This window comes from Conger conger, chromosome 16, assembly GCF_963514075.1.
Source record: "Conger conger chromosome 16, fConCon1.1, whole genome shotgun sequence".
Lineage (NCBI taxonomy): Eukaryota > Metazoa > Chordata > Actinopteri > Anguilliformes > Congridae > Conger > Conger conger.
In genome coordinates this window covers 17,219,397-17,241,134 of record NC_083775.1, presented here as the reverse complement: position 1 = coordinate 17,241,134, position 21,738 = coordinate 17,219,397, and the positions used below count along the sequence as shown (strand labels likewise).

Sequence of the window (21,738 nt, the reverse complement as noted above, 5' to 3'; positions counted from 1 at the left end):
TCTGCTCCGAGACTCGGACAGATTCTGAATTCTGCACAGCGCACCACCAGGCCTACGGACACACATAGTTTACTGCGGTAACTTAGTGGCCTATAGTGAATGGAAACTGCTGTACGCAGACTACATCAGCTCACAAACAAACAACAGCAACAAGCTTCAGCTTTGCGCACCTCTCCAGGACATCATTCACAGCACCATCGCAATCTTTTGGATTCAGGCATAGCCAGTGTTTAGCTTAGTCTTAACTGATATTGTGAATCTGTGTTTCTATATTTGCTTTGTCTAATCATTTGATTTTATTGTTAGCCGTATATGTACGTAATTGATTCGCCGTCTTTCGCATTTGTAATTATAGAGTAAAACTACACAAGTTGTCTCTCTTTCCACAGCTAACCCTAACACTCCCACTTTCCTTTGATCAAGCACACGCACGCACGCACACACACACACACACACACACACACATTCCTAACATACCCTACTAACTTCAGCCCCATATCTTTTCTGTTTGTATGTTTGTTTAATGAATGTATTTTATTAAACTAGAAATACAGTGTCCATTTTAGTGTCGCATAGACATGAGAGCCGAGTCAAAGCAGTCTTTCAAAGAACTTCTAACCTTCAGGTTATCGGTATGTTTACTGATTGATATTGGTTATTTTAATTATTCATTAAATACTAAATTTGTTAGATATTTCTGATAACAGTAATTTTACGAGCCTGATTACTTTTTGCAGTTATTCTGCTACATAACATTAATTGGCGCCCCGGTTTCGCAGAGAGTAAAATCCCTACGTTATTTGGCGGCCCATGCGCGGACCCTACATGCACTTCTGGGATTGGTGCCAAGTAGAGTGTGTGAAACCTACTCTGGGGAGAGGGAAGGCTGTGTAGTATTCATGAGGTGCACTGCAGCACAGAGTGAGAACAGAATAGACTCTCCGGGCGTCTCTGTGCGTGTGAGTCTGTAGATGTGGTCAGACACAGTACAGTCTGCAGGACACTCATACTGAGACCAGGCTGAGGGTGTGTGGTTGGTTAGTGAGAGGCTGACCGTGTTATTATTGGTTGGTAGGGGGAGAGGGGAAGCTGGGCGACTGTTTCCTTTGCTCAGTCGGGGCTGTGAGGGGCCGAGCCAAAGCCGAACGCCAGCTTGAGCTTTGTCCCCTTGCTGTTTCGACATCAGAGAAAAGTGCAAAGTGCTGGCTCTTTTCAAATACTCTTTCTGCCTTTTCTTCTCCTGTACTCCTTCTCTGTACTCTCTCTCTCCATCCCACTCCTCCCTCTCTCTTCTTTCTCTTCCCCCCTCCCTCCCTCCCTCCCTCTCTCCTCTCTGCTCACTCCCTCAGAGTATCCTGCAGTGAGTCTGAAGTTACTGTGCAGCGCAGCCCTAGCTCAAACTGAGTGAGTATGAGGAGCATTCCAGATGAGGGGAGAGAAGGCGAGGGGAAGGGGGCATCGGACACGGGGGACATGGCGCCGTCAGGCAGCAGGAGCACGGAAGCGGAGGGGATGGAAAAGGAGGAGGACAGGGAGTCCCTGATGATGGAATTAACTCGGCTGGTGCAGAAGGTGGTCAAGCAGAGCAGCTGGTGGGAGAGGAAGGGGATTGACTATGCCATCCTGGCCTCTGCATTCCTCTCTCTGCCTGCAGGTAAGATACCCGCCAGCCCACACCCCACACCCAAGGGAACTCACTTTACTGTGCCTCATCCGTGTAAACGCAACCACTGTTGTCCTTCACAGCGACATTTCTTATCGGAAGTTACAATATCCATTGCCGCCGCAAGAATTGATCAAACTGCTGTATAAGTAAGGCTATGTATGTAACGGTTGCTAGTGCTAATACGTATCAACATTGTTTTAGCTTTAGCTGTTCATTGATACTATTGATTGAACTTATACGTTGCATTGCATGCAGTGTGTCTTTATCGTCCTCATTTTGTTTGTAAGTTCTGATATGGGAAAACATTCTGTGGCCAAATACCGTTGTCAGAACCGTTGTCTTCTCTTCGTCATGGGAAAATACGGTATAGCCTATTTAATGTCACGTTTCAGAGTGGATTGTTAAAACATCGTTATATACATAAAGAAAAAAAATGAAATAAAATTAACAATATCAAAAAAGCGCATATGGAGTTATTGGCGATGTGCTTTGTTGGTGATGCGTTTTTCGGTTATGAAATGGTAGTCACTACCGGTGTCTTTCTGTGCTCATGCTAGACTCCGGTTTCAATTCTGAAACGCACACCTTCTGGAGCACCTCTCGCAACTCACTAGGTCGGATATCCTATTGTGGGGGCCGGGGGATTGGAGCGCGCTGACGGGCTCATGTTTACTCGTAGGCTGTTCTTCCTTGGCCGTCTGATAGCGCTCATGAAAGATAGCTTGGGCGGCATGGCTGTATGCCTGTTGAAGGGTAATGAGAGTTCAAAGGCGTGATTGCCAAGTTCATTTAATAACGGTGCCCACAAATGATGATGATGATGCCGATGATGAGAGTTATAAAAATAATAATATAATGATGATGATAATAATAATTATCATGATTATAATTCATATTAATGTTATTATTATTGTTAACATTAATATTAATATTACTCTGTCATCATCATCATAACCTCTTCCCCCCCCTTCATCTCTCCAGCATCCCCTCCATGTTTTCTTATTTTTCCTCATCCCCCCATCACCACCGTGTTTTTACCAACCTTCTTTCTTCCAATCTCACATAGCCTTCCTGTTGCTGGGATCCTCTTCTGGCCTACTGTTTGCACTTGGCGTGCTGGTCATGGGCACTGCCCATGCCATCATCACCTTCAAGGGGACCCATCTGGCCACCCACGGGTTGCTAAACGAGTCCCAGGCTTGGGCTGAGTTCTGGGCCGTGTTCTTCATCGAGGTGAGATGCAACCGAACCAACTTTTTAAAAAACCCATAATGAAGTGGGCTATTTCCAGGCGTGCTTATAGGTTTTCAATTCCACTATGTGCTCAGACTGAGGAAGAGATAAGTACACTATACAACAACACCGGCTTATTCATAGACCCCTTGCCTACCCCCCCCCAAGAAAAAAACAAAACAAACAATGAATATGCACTTTTTTCCTGGGACTGTGCTTTCCCAGGGAAATGGTGCACTTTCATCCCTGATCCTTGCCCTGGTTTTTGCATTGTATGTTGCTCTGGATAAGAGTATCTGCTAAAAATAGCTAAATCAGTTATCGTCACACGCATGTTTCACCACGCCATTCATGCTGGTTCCATTCAGTCATGTCACAATGTTTTACTGTATCTGAATCTATTTCTAACAATTAATCAATTTTCTCTTAATTTGGAATGTTCAATTAAGTATGTATTGCTTCCCCCATTGCTGAAATGGATGTGGAATCCTTAGCTACGAGTTTAAGCTAGCTATTAAGTTTATCCAATTTAATGGATAGTCAAAATATCGCAATCACAATCAATACCGGCAGGTCCAGCCATTGTAACACCTGTGTCTCTCTTTAGGCCTGTCACATGCAGGGGTTTGTCTGACATCTGTCTGTTCTGTCTGTCCGAGGTGTGTGGTGCTTTCACAGCCAGGGCAGGTGTCCACTCCCACATCAAACTGCACCACGCCCACACCAACATCTTAGGCCTGGGCGACTCTAGCACCTGGCGCATCCCCTTCCTGCCCCGCGCCGTCTATCTGTTCCTCGCCCCGCTGACTGTGCCAATCCTCACTCCCCTGGTGGCGCTGGGTAAGGGCTGGATCTGGGGGGAGGGGGGGACAGACATGGATCGGGCTGTATATGTGGGGCAGGCTCAGTCAAAGGTGGGGTCTCAGGTCGGGCTTGGATGGCAGTGCAAGGGGTGAGGCTGGAGTGAGGCGTGTATACTCGATTTACTCTCTATATGATCTCTGTATACTCTAGGGACTGTTGTGCATGAAAGTAGATCAGTAGATCTGCAGTTTCTGATATATTTAAACCACCCCTTCTGGCACCGACAATCATCCCACAGTCAAATTTACTGAGATCATATTTCTTCCCCATTCTGATGTTTGGTTTGAACAACAACTGAACCTCTTGACAATGTCTGCATGCTTTTATTGATCGGCTGATTTAATATTTGCATTTACCAGCTGGTGTACAGGTGGACCTAATAAAGTGTATTTTACATTATCTAGCATTAGGGTGACACAGTCGTTAAGGAAATGTCCTGTAACTGGAAAGCTGAGGGTTTGATTTCCGGGCGAGGCACTTTGTTCCTGGACCCCAACTACACCCCTTCCCTCACTTTCTGCAGGGAAAATGCGAAATGTATCAAATATTATTCTACCTAAGATGAGAATGGGAAAACTCCGCCCACACTCAGGGAGGATGGGCAACATATAAAAGGGCCCATGCATGTAGTCCTACCAACATTAAACTTATTTCAAAAATGTTGGGGAAAAAATAAAAATAAAATAAGAATGTTGAAGCAAATGTGGTGAATGACAAATTTTTGCCAGTGTACAGAAAAAAACAGTTTGAAAATTATTTTTTTAATGGAAAACAAATTGATTCTCATCAGTAAATCATGATGTGTAAGAGGTGAAAAACTTGATTACACTAAATATTAATTAAATTGATATTAATTGAGCTAAAGATGATGTTTATGGAGAAAAATATATTTTTAAACTACTAAACTTTCAGATGGTGAAACATGCACCGGATCAATTTGACCCGGGAACATGATTGCTGTTCCCTAAAGTTGAACATAACAGGAGGGTTAATAATTATTAAAACATGGGCTGACGAGAGGGAAAGCCTAGTAAAAATATTAATCTAACATTTAGAAGGTGATCTTTAAACTCGTTCACACTGACCAGCTAAATGGTAGAATAGTGGAGATTATCAGTGCTGTTTTCTTGTGAGAAAAACAAAGCATCATTGAGGTACATATCAGTACATTTCAATCTGTAAACGTCAGTTCTAAAATATTCATGAACCAACAGGTATCTTTACACTGTCTCATTAATCATTGGTGCATTTGCTTCTACTCCCTAGAAGGAAACAATGTACTGTGTGTGTGACAGAGAGATGGACAGTGAGTGATATACGGAGATAAGATACTTAGATATACAGAGCCTACAGAAATGCCCACTCATGCCTTCACAGGAGGGAGATACACCAATGTATAAATATATATATATATATATATATATATATATATATGTGTGTGTGTGTGTCTCTCTCTCTAGGTATGTTAAAGGACTACTCCCTGGTGCACGCGATGCGTACAGTGTTGATGGTGTCACTGGGTCTGTACTCGCAGTACTGGCTGCTGGTGAATATCTCTGGGTTTGAGTCCCCTGCCAGTGCTCTGCTGTGCATGCTGCTGTGCCGGGCTCTCTACTCTATGCCCTACATCCATGTCAACATCTTCCAGGTGAGCTGCACACATGCTGCATATACTGTGTGTGCGCGCACACGCACATACACACACCATACACCACACACAAACCACAGACACACACCGTACACCACAGACATACACACACATACACCACACACACACACACCACAGACACACACCATACACCACACACAAACCACAGACACACACCGTACACCACAGACATACACACACATACACCACACACACACATCACAGACACACACCATACACCACACACAAACCACAGACACACACCGTACACCACAGACATACACACACATACACCACACACACACACACCACAGACACACACACACCATACACCACACACAAACCACAGACACACACCGTACACCACAGACATACACACACGTACACCACACACACACCACAGACACACACCATACACCACACACAAACCACAGACACACACCGTACACCACAGACATACACGCACATACACCACTCACACACACACACCACAGACACACACACCATACACCACAGACATACACACACATACACCACACACACACACACACACACAAACCACACACATACACACACATACACCATACACCACACACGGACATACACACACATACACCATACACCACGCACACACACACCATACACGACACACACACGCACACACCATACACGACACACACACGCACACACCATACACCACAGCCATACACATACACACACATACACCACACACACCACACGACACACACGCACACGCCACACACATACACACACATACACCATACCACTCACTGATACCTGACCCTCCCCCCTGCCTCTCACACACACACCTTCCCCCAGAGATGAAAAACATCTGCTGCAGCCAGTTGAATCAGTGTTTTTATCTGATGCTACTTAGGCAGTGGGATTCACAGATGGGATTAGAGGAGGATGCACTGACACAGGTGAATGCTTTCATATAGACTTCTGCTTCTACCTCATCCCATCCACGCTCTCCCTGGAGAAACAGCAGATCCCCATATACACACTTTATTAACATGCACAAACAAACACAGGTCTAGTCTTGGTTTTACAATATGTACCGAACACCTGTTACTTGCCCTTGGACCTGTTTATGCAAAGTTTATTACTGGGTGCCAATAGAAAACAAATACACTGCAACCCTGGTCACATGATAGTGCTGCAGCTAAAGCCATTGTGTAAATCATAGCTCTTTTGATGTTTAATTCACAGAGAAGCTTTTGTAGTTCTCTAGGGAGATCATATTTTCTTGTTCACATTCTTGAGTGTTTTCCAGGTCGCATTATTTCCCCGTTATTCCCATTCAGAGGAAAGCACTGTGCAAAATATTTGCATTATGCGGATGAACAGAGCAACAATTCATCCCTGGTTTTGGCCTCTGTTGGGCACTGACGTAGCGAGAGGAGGCAGAGGGAGCAGAGGAAAGGGTAGCAGGTCACAGAAAGCAAAATGGCGTGAGAAAAATGAACTGATTCGCCTTTGACATTAACAAAACACACCCCAAAAATGTGCTCATGCACCTTAAAAAATCACAGGATTAGAATTAATGTCAGAATTCATCAGAGGACGACAGCTGATAGACATTCTCAATCTTTGTGTCCTTTGCGATCTTTCATGCAGACTAAGGCAGGGACAGGCATATGGGGCCACTAAACCTTTTTATTCAAAGGGTTTTTTTTCTCTGGGTACAGCTGGTGTCACACTGGTATTAGTGGGTCTCAGGCTTGGGTAAAATGGACATTTTGTGGTTGCATGTGTGTTTGTACGCTCCTGCATTGTCCTTGTTCGGGATCTGATCCGGTCCCGCCCACAGCACATTGGCCTGGCCATGTTCTCTCCAACCCGCCGGCCCAAACGGATCCACCAGATGACCCACGGCGTCCTGAACCTTCCCCGGAACCCAGTGCTGGACTGGACCTTTGGACACTCGCTCATCAACTGCCACGTGGAGCACCACCTCTTCCCCTTTTTGTCTGACCACATGTGTCTGAAGGTAGGCCGTGAAGGTCTGCCTGTCTGCCCGTCCGTCTGTCTGCCCATCTTAATACTCTAGGAACTCATCTCTTGCCCTCTCTCTCTCTCAAGTTCAAAAATACTTATGTTGCCAATGCGCAGGAAAGACGATATAAAGAACATATACCATTGAACACATGAACATAGGTGTAGACATACACATCTCTCATTCGCTCTCTCATTCGCTCTCTCATTCGCTCTCTCATTCGCTCTCTTTCTCTCCCCCTCCTCGTGAGCAGGTGAAGCCCATTGTTTCCAGGTACCTGAGAGAGAAGAAGCTGCCCTATCAGGAGGAAGCTTACCTCTCTCGCCTCCGACTCTTTTTCCACAAGTACCAGGAGCTGATGGTTCTGGCCCCGTCCATCACCGAGCTGGTGGGGGTGCAGTAACCAGGGATGGGAGGAAGGATCCAAAGGTCACCGTTCCTAACGCTTGAGCATGAATTATGTCTCAAACGAAACTGAACCCGAGATGATGGTCTTCTATGCCACTTAGTTAGTTTCTAACGGTAGCTCTGGAGGTGGTCACATGGACATGTTTATAGACCTGAACTCTTGGTTTGGGGGATTATGGAGGGCTTTGTGATTACCGCAATGTACCGAATGAAACCATGTTAACATAACAACCACTGCAGTGCATTTTAGAGATGCAAACCTATGCAATATTGTGTATTCAGTTTAAACCATGCAAAGAGTCAGTGTCTCAGGTTGTATGCGACTGTGTGTGTATTAATGATTAATTACTATGATTGTGTCGGCATTTACATCAGTCTTCTGTGTGTAAACCACTGGTGAAAACTGGAAAAGTTTAGATGACAGAGCATACCAGTAACCAACTCGGCCAAAAGGTGAAAGACTGTTATCGATACGGACCACACAGAACACACTGAGAATGTGTTGCCTCCTGACAGAAGATATTTACACTATTGTACTACAGTGTTCTATCTGTGTTTGCCCTAAATCACATGTTTTAGAGGACTGTGACCATCTGTCTGTACTAAGGTCCCCATCGATTGTTCTCCACTGTTTGCATTTAGGACTTACCTGTCAATATTGTTCTTGGTGTGGAATTAATCTAATTTGTGAAAAGATTGTATGAACTTGTTATGGCTCTGAAAGCCACAATTTCAAAAGGAACAAACATTTAGTGATGTTTTTACTAAATGTTGAGAGCAAGGCTAAGCACATTTTCTGTAGAATTACACAGCAACACCTGTTGAGATGTAAACCATCCAAGTTCTCTGGAACAAATTACTGCTGTGGCTGCATTATAAACAGCTAACAGCTGACTCACCCCCCCCCCCCCATTCATGAGGGATTCAGGGTGAATCTCTGGGGACCAGGATTGGAGACCGCTGTTCTTCTAGTGTCTTAGAAGTGGCACCATCACTTCTGACATTAACACATGACAGTGTCATCGCCTCCTGTCTTCCTCAGTACAGTGTAGGTCTGACTGCATTCCACTGCCGGGGAAAGAATGGAAAAGATTCTTGCTTGTATTTTAATTGAACTAAGTCTCTGGCGAGTATGGAGAAAGTGGGACAGAGGAACATGACGTAATGGACTTTTGCTTTAAAGCAGTGGTCTCCAACCCTGGTCCTGGAGAGCTACTGGGTCTGCTGGTTTTCGTTCTTACCCTGCAATTAACTATAATCAACTGCTCTAATTTAATTAATTAACTCACCTCACCTGGTTACCTAGGTCTTTTTACCTAGATTTTAAGGTGAAAACAAAAACCAGCAGACCCAGTAGCTCTCCAGGACCAGGGTTGGAGACCCCTGCTTTAAAGGCACAGTAGATTCAAACGCTGGTATTGGACTCTAAACGGAGCTTGGAACAACAGTAACCCTGCATTAGAATCTGCTCTGCACACCTGTGGTGAAAATTCACCAAGCTGATAACCCCATTTACCTGGCAAAGCTGCATCTCGTGGCACGTCGACTATGGAGTGAGTGCGTTCAATAAAAACATAAAATAACTCGTATCTGATAAAGCTGTGCCTTTGTGTGCTTTAAAGGATGAAGTGAATGTGAACATTGACCTTGGAATGAGTTATCTCCCTCTCTTTCTCCCCCCTCCCTCCATGTACTACTGCTTGGTATGAAGCTGTCCTCAAGGTTAAATAGCATTAAATAAAATGAATTGGAGAATCAATTGGCATCTCCATGTGTGTTTCCTACAGGCCTCCAGGTGGCAGCATACAGCCAGGAACTCTGACAGATTCTGAGCCAATTTAAAAAAACAGACCAGAGCTGCTGTGGAAATCAAGTGGACTAACAGTAATCTTGTACTTCAAGCAAAATTGTCATTGCAATGTAGTATTTTTACTTAAAATTAAGTCATTTAAGACTTTGACTTAAGTGTTCCCTCAAAGCAAAAGGGTTTGCAAGAAACATTATTGGTAATGCATCACATTGATATTGCGGTGTTCCTCTCATGACCTCTTCTGTGTGAAGAATGAAGCTTGATACAAAAATAGTTTTTTTGTCCTCTGTGAATGCGATAGCATTAAAATATGAATACAAAGCCTGTGAAAAAGGAGCCATGATTTAGAAAAACATCAATTTTTTTGCTTGTACTTTTGCACTGGTATTATCAGTATGAGCGGTATCTCTGCTCTTTATGTTTAAATGCTCAGAAGGAAATTGTACCACTCTTCAAATATTTACCACACCGTATGTGGTCATGACTACTTTGTAGTCGATTCGCTGTTTCGCAGGCAGCCAGTGCAATGATCTGAGAACAAGTGTGGTGTGTTCACACCCGTGAATGCAAGTTAGTAACATGGCAGCTGTGTTGTGAGCAGGCTGCAACCTATGTAGTCTACTGTTTTGCAGACCAGTAAGTAAAGAGTTACAGTAGTCCAGGTGAGATATTATGAGGAAATGAATCAGCACCTCTACTGTACATCTTTCTGACACAGATAATGAGTTTTGTGATTAGAGTCAACGATTGAGGTCAATGATTACACCTAAATTCTTTATCAGTTGAGCAAAGGAGATTGGATTACCTTCAACTGTTAGATTAGGCACTTTAAAATGTGATTAATGGCCTTTAGATCCAATCAGGAGTACCTCAGGTACCTCAGGTTCTTCCGCCAGTTAGCTGCCAACCATGTTTTAATTTCAGTAAAGCACTCTGTGAGTGTAAAGACTGTGGATTAGGATATGCGTTGCAGGTTTGAATCCCGGTTTGAGCATAGCTCAGAATTGAGCCTACCCTTAACAGCTGTAGTTTGATTCCAGGTGCAGAAATATGTGTAAACTACGTCGTGATGAATAAAGGTGGGTTTCTTAGTTCCAAAGCTGCTTAACAATGGCAGTCATATAGCATAGCAGCTGAGGAAACTGGCTTTGAACCACCAGAATGTTTCAGGTTCGACTCAAATTGGAAGCTGACTATACACTCTTGAGTAGTCAACTGTATAAAACAGAGCTTTGAGAGAATATTGAACAGAAGAACAAGGGTGTCTACAGGAAAAAGTCTGAAAATTAGAATGACTCGATTCAACTGAGAGACTTCAAAGTGCTTGCGGGTGTGGAGGCAGCTGTTTCCTCAGAGCTTATTGTAGAGTTTCAAAGACCTTCTTCTCAAACGGCCCTTTAACATGGCCGCCCTATGCTCCAAGATTGATAAAATGACAACTCTGACCTGAAATAAATAAAAAGCATTCAGTGCCTATTTAACACAATTACACTTAGACTTGTCTACACTATGTGCTATGATATCACCCTATATTGATAGTATGGATCGTTGCAAGAAGTGTAGCTATTTAGAACAATAGAAATGTTGTGTTATTACAATGATACCAGTACTACCAGGGTTTTATTTAATTTGAAAGCATAAAATATGTCACAGATGAAGTATGGAATTATGATGGTAAATGATCAGAGAGCCTCAGTTTTGAGAGTCCTGCCCTATAAGACAAACTGAATGATTTCTGTGCTTTATCTTGGGGTAGGAAGTGCAGCAGACAGCACTGTCCGTGTATCCGTGTATCCGTTGTAAACAGGGGCAGTGGCTTCTGGGTTGCGGTCTAGCGACTCCACTGCTGGTAATCAGGGGGAAACACACTGCACATCCTCACTACGGTAAAAACAGGGTAGCAACCCTATCCCAGGACATACTGTACTGGACACTCTGTCACTGACCGCGGTCGTGTCTTTGCAGGAAAAGTCCCAGTTCCTATGCAGCTCTCTGCTTGAGTGCAATCATTTGAATTTGTGCAGGCTTATGTGTGCTTTTATTTGCGTTCACCTGTTTGGATTAGTGTTCCTTCACTCAGACAGCATAACATAATTTGATTATGTTAAAGGGGCAAAAAATGAAATTACACTATGTTTCCACCGAGGCAGAGTACTATCCATTCATCCAGATAGTTTCACAGAAATTTCTAGATACCCACTGTAGCTCACCCTGATACAACAGACATCACATCGATGGATGCCTGGCTTCTGTGTCCCTACTGTTTCAACAACACCGGCACTGCGGAAATGAGAAAGTTCTGACGTTTTTTTAATGAAAATATTTGGCGTTTTGAGGCCCCAAAAAGATAGGGAGCCATTGTGGTCCATTGTATCAGAGTGAGCTGCAGTGGACATGTAGAAAACTTGTCAAACCTCATGAATGGATAGATAGTACATTGCATTCTAGTGGACACATATCTGAATGCTTGGGTGAACTGCCCCTTTAATTCCCTTGTGAGGGTGACTTGCCTTATTTACACAGCCCGTACACAGTAAACAGCACACAGAAATGATTGCGCAATGTCTGATGCAGATGAGGCGTGGAGTGGTCGCACCCCATCTGAGATTTAAACATTTCAACATGCACAACAGTTTCTAGAGTTTGCAGGGAATGGTGAAAGAGAAGTGCCTTGTTAATGAGAGAGGTCAGAGGGAGGGGAAAGTAACACAAATAACGACACAGTAAAACAGTGGTATGCTGAAGTTCATCTTTGAACACACAGTGCGTCAAACCCCTCAGTGGATAGGCTATAGCAGCAGAAGACTTAAAATTAAGTTTAAAAAATTCCCAATAAAGTGCTCACAGTGTAAAAGTAATGAGCTGTGGGAGGCAGAGAATGTGTTCTCAAGTGGGTCAACTACCTCGCACACACACAACTACCTTATTTTAAAAGAACTGCAGCTAAACCTTTGCAGCTATTGCCCTGAAGGACAATCAGAGGACAGAGAGCAATAGAAAGCAGATACAGGAACTGTTTTACATGATGTGTATGTTAATGAATTCATTCATAATGTGTTCGGGCATGGGGGCAGGGTGGGCGGTGGATGGCTGGTCACCTCTTTTCAAAAACTTTTTCACCATCCACTGTTTGCAATGTGTGAACGAGAGTGAAAGGTGCCAACTACCCACTATTAGAAAAGTCAATGTCGAACAGACGGAAAAAGAGACGTTCTATGACTAAGAGAGGGAGGGACAGTCTAGCCACATAGTGCTTTGTTCTTAAGCTCTCCCAGTCATCCAACCCACTGGGAAGAATAACTTCTTTTCAGAAGCATAATAATTGAAACCTGAATCCTTATTCTGTTATTACATTACATTACATTATTGGCATTTGGCAGACGCTCTTATCCAGAGCGACGTACAACAAAGTGCATATCCATAACCAGGGATAAGTTCGCTGAAAGACCCTAGAGGCAAGTACAATTTCAATTGCTACCTGTACAACAAAGATAAGGACGAGGGCCTTTTTTTTTTTTTTTTTTTGAGAACAAAGAAACAAACAAACAGAGCAAAAGTGACCAAAGTTAACTATCCAAACACTGCTTACCTAGCCAACTAAGAATACCGATACACAAGCAAGTCACAGAGACAACAATTAAGGTTCACAGGGAGGTAGGGAGGGATGGGGAGAGGTGCTGCTTGAAGACTTGTTATCTGACAAGTTTCTAGGTATAGGAATGGTTTTGACTCCTCTTGCTTTCCTGGGTAGATGCCCCCCCCCTTTTTTTGTCCTCCCCCTGGCCCCAAACCAAGGGAGGGAGGGGCAGTGGAATTGTAAGTGCTTCCTGTGGGAACTCCCATTTAACGTGTGGTCTGTTGCTCTCCATTTCTGGTTTTGTTGGTTTTTGTCAGAGAAGGATTAGCACTGAGAGAGAGAGAGAGAGAGAGAGAAGGAATGATAAAGGGAGGTGGAGAGGAATTGTGCGATGACTTTGCAAACACGGAGGACGTGAGACAGAGAGAGAACGAGTAAGTGAAATCGTAATGATAACAATAATTATTGTTTACTTATGAATGTTCATGTGTCACATACTGTAACACGACATGCTTACAGATTCCGTATTTCATTGTGTATATAACTGCATTGACAACACTGTAACGTGTGATTTTTGCCGGCAGAGCACCGTTGAAGTAGAGACGGAGTAGAGGCAGAAGTGTGAGAGTAGATTCAGTGGAACTGCGGTACACACATGGATGGAGTGGATATGAATGTCTCACTAGCCCAGAGTGAGGACTTATTGGCGGCCTCTGGGTCCGTCACAGTCCGCATCTCCCAATCCTCCGGCGCCTCCCTCGTCTTGTCCGTTCCGATGGGTGCCGCGGTTGAGGAGATTTCCCAAGAGGGAACTGGCTGCCAGCAGTGTCACTGTGACGACCCAGGGCCCAAGTCTGAGCAGGAGAGGAGAGCCTCTCCTCGTAGTGCGGCAGAGTGGGAGAGGATTCAGGACCCCCCTGCGGCCAGGAGCCTGGTGGAGGAGCAGAAAGCTCCGGAAGAACAAAAGCCAGGCCCGCTCGAGACGGAAGGGCCTCAGGGCCCAGAGCTTGGGGAACAAAAGCCAGACCAGCTGGAGACGGAGGGGCCCCAGGGCCCAGAGCTTGGGGAACCAAAGCCAAGCCAGCGTGAAACGGAGGGGCCCCAGGGCCCAGAGCTTGGGGAACCAAAGCCAGGCCAGCTGGAGACGGAGGGGCCCCAGGGCCCAGAGCTTGGGGAACCAAAGCCAAGCCAGCGTGAAACGGACGGGCCCCAGGGCCCAGAGCTTGGGGAACCAAAGCCAGGCCAGCTGGAGACGGAGGGGCCCCGGGACCCAGAGCTTGGGGAACCAAAGCCAGGCCAGCTCGAGACGGAGGGGCCCCAGGGCCCAGAGCTTGGGGAGGAGGCCCCGGGGCCTAAGGACGTGGCGTGCGATGCCTGCCTGGAGAGCACCCCCCACAAGGCTGTCAAGTCCTGCCTCACCTGCCTGGTGTCCTACTGCCAGGCTCACCTGAGGCCTCACCTGGAGAACAGCAAGTTCCACAACCACCGGCTGGTGGAGCCGCTGCGGGACATCGAGCGGCGCACCTGCGAGGGCCACGGCCAGCCCCTGGAGCTGTACTGCCCGGCCGAGGCCTGCTGCGTCTGCGTCTGCCAGGAGTGCGAGGAGGCGGCGCACCAGGGACACGCCCTGATACCCCTCACTGAGGCCCGCAGGGACATGGAGGTACCACGCACATACTCACGTACACACACACGCACACAGGCACACACGCGTACACACACACGCACACACAGGCATATATACACATACACACATGCGAACACACCAAAATATACAGACTCATATTTATGAAAAAACACACATACATACACAAATACATGTACCCATATTCATACACAAACAGATACACACACCCACAGATGTACGGACACATATACAGACGCATACATGGAGTGACTCAATAACCCATAATGACAAAGTGAAAACATATTTTTAGACTGCTTTGTCTTGGGGCAGGAAGTTGCTCATTTCTGAGGACACATCTCAAGGGTAAATAATCACAATGCACCTCACCACAATTTGGACTGTCACAGCAAAGGTTCTGAATACTTACCTATGTAAATGAGAGATTTCAGTTTCTGATTTTTAATAAATGTGCACAAATATCTGAGCACATGTTTTCACTTTGTCATTATGGGTTATTGAGTGTAGATTGGATACAATTAGCAATTTAAAATGAAATCTACAACACAATAAAATGTGCAAAAGGGTGAAGAGGTCTGAATACTTTCTGAATCCACTGTATATGAAATACACACAAGCACATGTATACATATGTGATCAGTCGTAAGTTGTCAATTTAATGATATTTATGTAAATGTTTTTATTTTTGGCTGTTTTAGGCTTTCATCTTCATTTTGTAGAAAAATATATTGGCTTTCATAATTTGCATGTCTTAATGCCATATCTCAATGTAGATTGCTTCACCTCAAACTATTTTCATTCTAATAACATTTTATTGTTAAAACACCATATGTTCCACATGGGCAATTTAATGAATTAAAGTGCATTTGAACATACAGTGCAATCTCAAAAAGCAGCAGTGTCGTATAAAAGCAGTCAAGAGCATGTGCTATATCCTGCCAGAAAAGATCCTGCAATGACAATAAAATAACAGCATACAAAACACTACAGAGACAACAACAATGAAGGCAGGTTAGGTTTTTGTGTGTGTGTCTATTGGGATGGTTCAGGGAAAGAAAGGCAATAGAAATGTTTTTTTCATTCAAGTTTTTATCATCCCAAGTGAAAAGGTGATGAGCAAACAGGTTCATTCCAGGACACTGTGTAATGAAGCAAAACACTTGATTGCCCATTGTGACTGAGTGTTGCACCCAAATTACATTACATTACATTACAGGCATTTAGCAGATGCTCTTATCCAGAGCGACGTACAATGACCATAATGCATGTGGTATTTAAGAGCACGCCACACTGCATTTGGCTGATTTAGTCTGATCTTGGAAGCTGGGCAGGGCCGGGCCTGGCTAGTACTTGGATGGGTTAAATAAACCCAAGGGTCTTGATCATGGGTAAAGTGGGAGTGTGGCTCAATTTCCTCTGCATTGTTTAATTCAGGATGTCACTGCTTGCTGTTCCATCTCACCTTCTCACCTCTAACATGAAACACATTCCACTAGTTGGGAAGCACAGATGAGTATAGAGGAGCGTCTATACTGTGGGAAAACTGTCCAGCATGTGTTTCTGTTTTGTTAAGGGTAATGGGAATTCAGTGAGATTCCATGCATGTTTCTACCATGGCTTTATAATTTGAACTTATTCTAATGTGTTTGTGTGTGTCTGTGTGTGTGTTTGTGTATTTGTGTGTGTATGTGTGTGCATCCAGAAAGAGTTGCAGGAGAAGGTAGAGGATATGATGAATATGGTAACTGCTGTCGAAAAGGCCATCAACAAGCTGCAGACCAACACAATCTCAATCAAGGTACCCTCCATTTCATACTTTCTCAGACTTTATTGGCCATGTTTATTGATTTCATTTTACAGTTGGATTTCTGGTTTGATTTTAGAATTTTGAGAAGCATTCTTTAATAACCACTAATCTACACTTGTGGTTGACATTTGTTCTGAAGACTGGGACAGTCAGTCCTGGGAGAAGGCTTTTCCTCCTAATACTCGAGTATGATGACAGTTTGACTGTGCATTTGTTTGAAGACCACTTCCATTGGTCTCATCACCACTGAAGATACAATACATTACATTTACATTAATGGCATTTGGCAGACGCTCTTATCCTGAGCGACATACAGTTGATTAGTCTAAGCAGGAGACAATCCTCCCCTGGAGCAATGCAGGGTTAAAGGCCTTGCTCAAGGGTCCAACAGCGGATCTTATTGTGGCTACACCAGGGATCGAACCACCGACCTTGCAGGTTGCAGTCACCTTAACCACTACACTACAGACCGCCCTGATACAGGGCTGCACTTCCTAAAAGCAAGTTAATCATTAAATCAGTCAATCAAGTTAATCAGTAACTACCTTCCCACAACATTCAGCTGTAGGCATGCAACCTGAGCTAAAAACAAACCTGTGGCTCTTGCTCTCTGTTAGCCTGACACAGTCATTCTGTGTTGCTGAAAATAACTAACGTGAAGTGCTCAGCAGGAAGTGCAGGCAAATAAATATCTTGAAAGCTAAACAACAGCATGTAAAACAATCACAGGCTATGCAGTCGGGGTATATGAAGCTAGCCAAGGCCCCATACTACTGCTGTGCTTGATTATGTGTCTAGCTATGAAAAGGAGAAAGAGAGAGATCTACTGTATAGACTGTATGACTGCTGTTGGATTTTCTGTTTGCATTTGGCAGGTCTTTTTCCTGATCACGTCTGACATGACTGCGCCACTCTTTCCATCTCCTTTTCCTTTCTCACAAACTATTTACATTCTTTACTTCCATCTCCTTTTCCGTTCTCACAAACTGTATTTACAACCGTTTTCTCCTGTCTGCCTTCTTTCAGTCTCTCTCTTTTCCCCAAACCTTATCCCTTTTCTTTCCACCACATTTCTCTCTTCTTTCCTTTCTTTCTCCTCCCCTCTTCACTGCTGTGCCTCCATCTTAAGTATTCATTTCATTTGTTCCTTTTAGAACATTATGTTTAGGTTGATCTTACAAGCATGGCTTAATATTTGTTTTTATTCAAGTATTTACTATCTTGAGAATATTATCTTGATAATAAACATTCACAACATTCAATATTTTTCATATTTTTCAAGTATTTATATAAAAATATATACTGTACATATATACTGAATTATAATTAATCCCACATTGTGTGCAATATGTAATAATTATAATCATTATGACAAAATGAAGGTATTATTTCTGAATAATAATAGTATATAAAATAAAGTTTTTGCACAATTGTCTTTTTTTATGCAGTTTTTATGCAGTATAATACACAATCAAAACTGGGGGGGATTGAAGGTAGAATTTGACATAATCCGTGTATGTACTGTGTATAATCTGGGATGGGATAAAGATGAACAAAAGAGAGACTAAGACCACCTCCAACACCAGCCAATCAGATTCAATAATGATACTAATGATGAGGATATTTATTCTGTATGAATACATGACAGTGTGGCCCACTCTTCCCGGCTCTCCTCCAGAGCTCGGTGACGGAGGTCCGCTCCGGGATGGAGCTGCGGTTCGCCGCGCTGCAGGCTGCCATGGGGAAGGTGCTGGAGGACGTGAGGGAGATCCTGAGGGCGGAGGAGAGGCAGGCGGTGCAGCGAGCGGATGGCATCCAGACCCACCTGGAGAAGAAGCTGAGCGAGGTGCACCGGGCCCAGGCCAGAGCCGAGAAGCTCTCCAGGAACAAGAATGATATCGACTTCCTGGAGGTAGGGCTGTGGCACATCACGCACTCCCACGCCTGCAGAGCCTGCGCTCCACCGCTGCAGAACTCAGCATTGTGCCTTTCATTCCTGCCCAGAATTCAGCTCCCCAGTCTCTGATGATATTAATAACCTTTGACTTAAAGTCTGGTAGGATCAGTTTGGGTACAAACGTTGGCTTTGACTTAAAATCTGGTAGGATCAGTTGTTTGCGTCAGAGGAGCACAGTCATGTTAATGACCATCCTTCATCTGCAGCACAGCTGAATTGACTTTCTGCATGATCTGGCTCCCCCTGGTGGTCATTTTCAGGAATACTCCCTGTGGAGGAAGGATGTCGTGGACGTCACTGTGCCCAGCGTCTACATTGGCCTGATAGATCGTCTGGCTGTCTTTGACCACATGGTTACAGAGTCAACCCAGGAGCTGAGTGGCCAGCTGCTGCCAGCTTACAGGGACAAACTGAAAGAGGCCTTCAAGTGTGGTGAGTGAGGTTATAAGGAACCATTTAAATATATATATTTTTTAAAAAACAATGCAAATATTTCTTGGCAAATACCTACAATGGTATACTTCACTTTAACCCACCCACTTTTCTTCTTTTTTTTTGTTTTTTTTTCATAATTTTATACATTTTTCAGAATAATTAATACATCTCATCCATTTGACATTATCCATGTGCATACCTGGGTATTTACTAAAGCAATTCAGGGATCAAGGACTAAGAACCTTGGTGGTACAATGGCAGTGTGAACTTAACCAAAAACCATCTATACCCCTGTACAACTTTTACTCATGACACCATAGTTAAAAGAAGGGGTTGGTCATGTCATCCTTGGGTACTGACTCAGTTCATGCACTAGTTTTCTATAGGAACGGCCATTACTCATGCTTCCCCTTCACTACAGTTTTATGAGTGAAAAGTATAACAGCTAATATGTCTATAGATGGTAATTTATCAAAGCGTAACATCAGCGACTTATAGGACTTGGAATAAACAAACAATCATTAAGCCCATCTGTGTCTTTCTCCTCTCCGTCCTCCAGTGAAGCTGGGTGTGAAAAGCACAGCCGGCGTCCTCAATACGGGCCCGAGTGAGGAGCCAGAGCCAGAGACTCGAGAAGACTTCCTTAAATGTGTGTCTATTCTCTTTGCTCCTCAGATGTGTGTGTGTAAGGGACCGTTGGCCAGCACTGAAATCATAAAGTTATAACACTCTTAAATCAGTGCCGAGCATACTTTGCTTTAGTCTGTAAAACAATGATAAACTATGTTTCCTGGTTTGTTTTACACATAAACATACTGTGTGTCTCATTATGCTGTCAGGTAGGTGGAACGACACCATCATCTCTGTGTCATTGCAATAATGATAATGAGCATTTGGTTGACAGTTAACAATATTGCATTGCTGAAACGTCTTTTTAGCCTTGTGGCCCATACGCTTCTTCACACGGTCATCCTCAGTCTGACCTAGCCTTTGTCCCCCTTGCACAGACGGCACCGTGCTGAGCTTTGATGCAGACACGGCGCACAGCTACCTGCGGCTGATGGAGAAGAGCAGGAAGGCCACCAACACCACGCCCTGGCAGCACAGCTACCCGGACGGGCCGGGCCGCTTCGCCCACTGGCGGCAGGTCTTGGCCGCCGAGAGCTTCTGCCTGGGCCGGCACTACTTCGAGGTGGAGTTTGGCGGCGACGGCGTGCACGTGGGGGTCACCTACAAGAGCATCGACCGCAAGAGCGAGAAGAGCAATGGCTGCATCACGGGCAACGACTTCTCCTGGTGCCTGGAGTGGAGCGGGGCCTTCTCCGCCTGGCACAGCGATGTCGAGACGCCCCTGAAGGTCGCAGAAGGCTTTAGCAGGATCGGAGTCTACGTGGATTACGACAAGGGGCTTCTGGCCTTCTACGGAGTGAGTAGCTCCATGACGCTCATACATAAGTATCAGGCCGAGTTCATGGAACCCCTGTACCCCGCCTTTTGGCTCTCCAAGAAGGAGAACGTAGTCCTGCTGGTCAGCCCCTGGGATGACTTCCTCTCTCAACCACCAAAACCATCGTCCCTTTGACTGAGCCAGCGGACAAACATGCAGAAATCTAGAGGAAATGGCACACTACCAAAAGTATTTAGCATGGCTTGTAATGGTTCACTACTGCAGTATCTGCTGTCCGGCAAGCAACTGCATACTACTAAAAGTTGATATTTTTTAATATTCTGAATGCAAAGTGTGCAGAGACTCTTCGGGACAATGTTACACTATAAATAAATAAACTTGAAACTTGAAATAGACTTGCCGATGAAAAGACTTCATTCTCAACATGCTTCCATTACAGTCCCCAGTTACATACAAGTAAAGTACATGTGATCAGTCAGTGATAGCTTTAAATGTGATTGAACTTGTGATTGTAATTGTAACTGTCATTTAGATGTCCTGCTCTGTACCTTTCCATTAGAACAGACATTAGAACAATCTTTTAGTAGTGTTTCATCAGCCTGTGGTATGAGTCCATAACACACAATCTACAGAAGAAGTTGAATAAAACAAATGTCCAGTGAAATGTTGCAGAAGGCTTCAGCAGGATCGGAGTCTACGTGGATTACGACAAGGGGCTTCTGGCCTTCTACGGAGTGAATAGCTCCATGACGCTCATACATAAGTATCAGGCCGAGTTCATGGAACCCCTGTACCCCGCCTTTTGGCTCTCCAAGAAGGAGAACGTAGTCCTGCTGGTCAGCCCCTGGGATGACTTCCTCTCTCAACCACCAAAACCATCGTCCCTTTGACTGAGCCAGCGGACAAACATGCAGAAATCTAGAGGAAATGGCACACTACCAAAAGTATTTAGCATGGCTTGTAATGGTTCACTACTGCATTATCTGCTCTCCGGCAAGCAACTGCATACTACTAAAAGTTGATATTTTTTAATATTCTGAATGCAAAGTGTGCAGAGACTCTTCGGGACAATGTTACACTATAAATAAATAAACTTGAAACTTGAAATAGACTTGCCGATGAAAAGACTTCATTCTCAACACGCTTCCATTACAGTCCCCAGTTACATACAAGTAAAGTACATGTGATCAGTCAGTGATAGCTTTAAATGTGATTGAACTTGTGATTGTAATTGTAACTGTCATTTAGATGTCCTGCTCT

At 44.4% G+C, this 21,738-nt stretch overlaps 2 protein-coding genes across 2 annotated transcripts; both read left to right on the top strand.

The window, feature by feature from the left end:
- Positions 1-1,460: 1,460 nt before the first annotated feature.
- On the top strand, positions 1,461-9,598 carry fads6 (fatty acid desaturase 6). The gene is made up of 6 exons (XM_061224910.1): positions 1,461-1,654; positions 2,733-2,899; positions 3,559-3,739; positions 5,224-5,411; positions 7,246-7,425; positions 7,685-9,598. Exons 1-6 carry the CDS (start codon positions 1,474-1,476, stop codon positions 7,832-7,834), a joined length of 1,047 nt encoding a protein of 348 aa, XP_061080894.1. The 5' UTR covers positions 1,461-1,473; the 3' UTR covers positions 7,835-9,598.
- A 3,925-nt stretch (positions 9,599-13,523) lies between these two features.
- LOC133114501 (tripartite motif-containing protein 16-like) lies at positions 13,524-21,589 on the top strand. Its single transcript, XM_061223962.1, has 7 exons — positions 13,524-13,660; positions 13,811-14,889; positions 16,574-16,669; positions 18,357-18,590; positions 18,896-19,067; positions 19,630-19,719; positions 20,078-21,589. Exons 2-7 carry the CDS (start codon positions 13,882-13,884, stop codon positions 20,650-20,652), a joined length of 2,175 nt encoding a protein of 724 aa, XP_061079946.1. The 5' UTR covers positions 13,524-13,660; positions 13,811-13,881; the 3' UTR covers positions 20,653-21,589.
- The last annotated feature ends 149 nt before the right edge of the window (positions 21,590-21,738 follow it).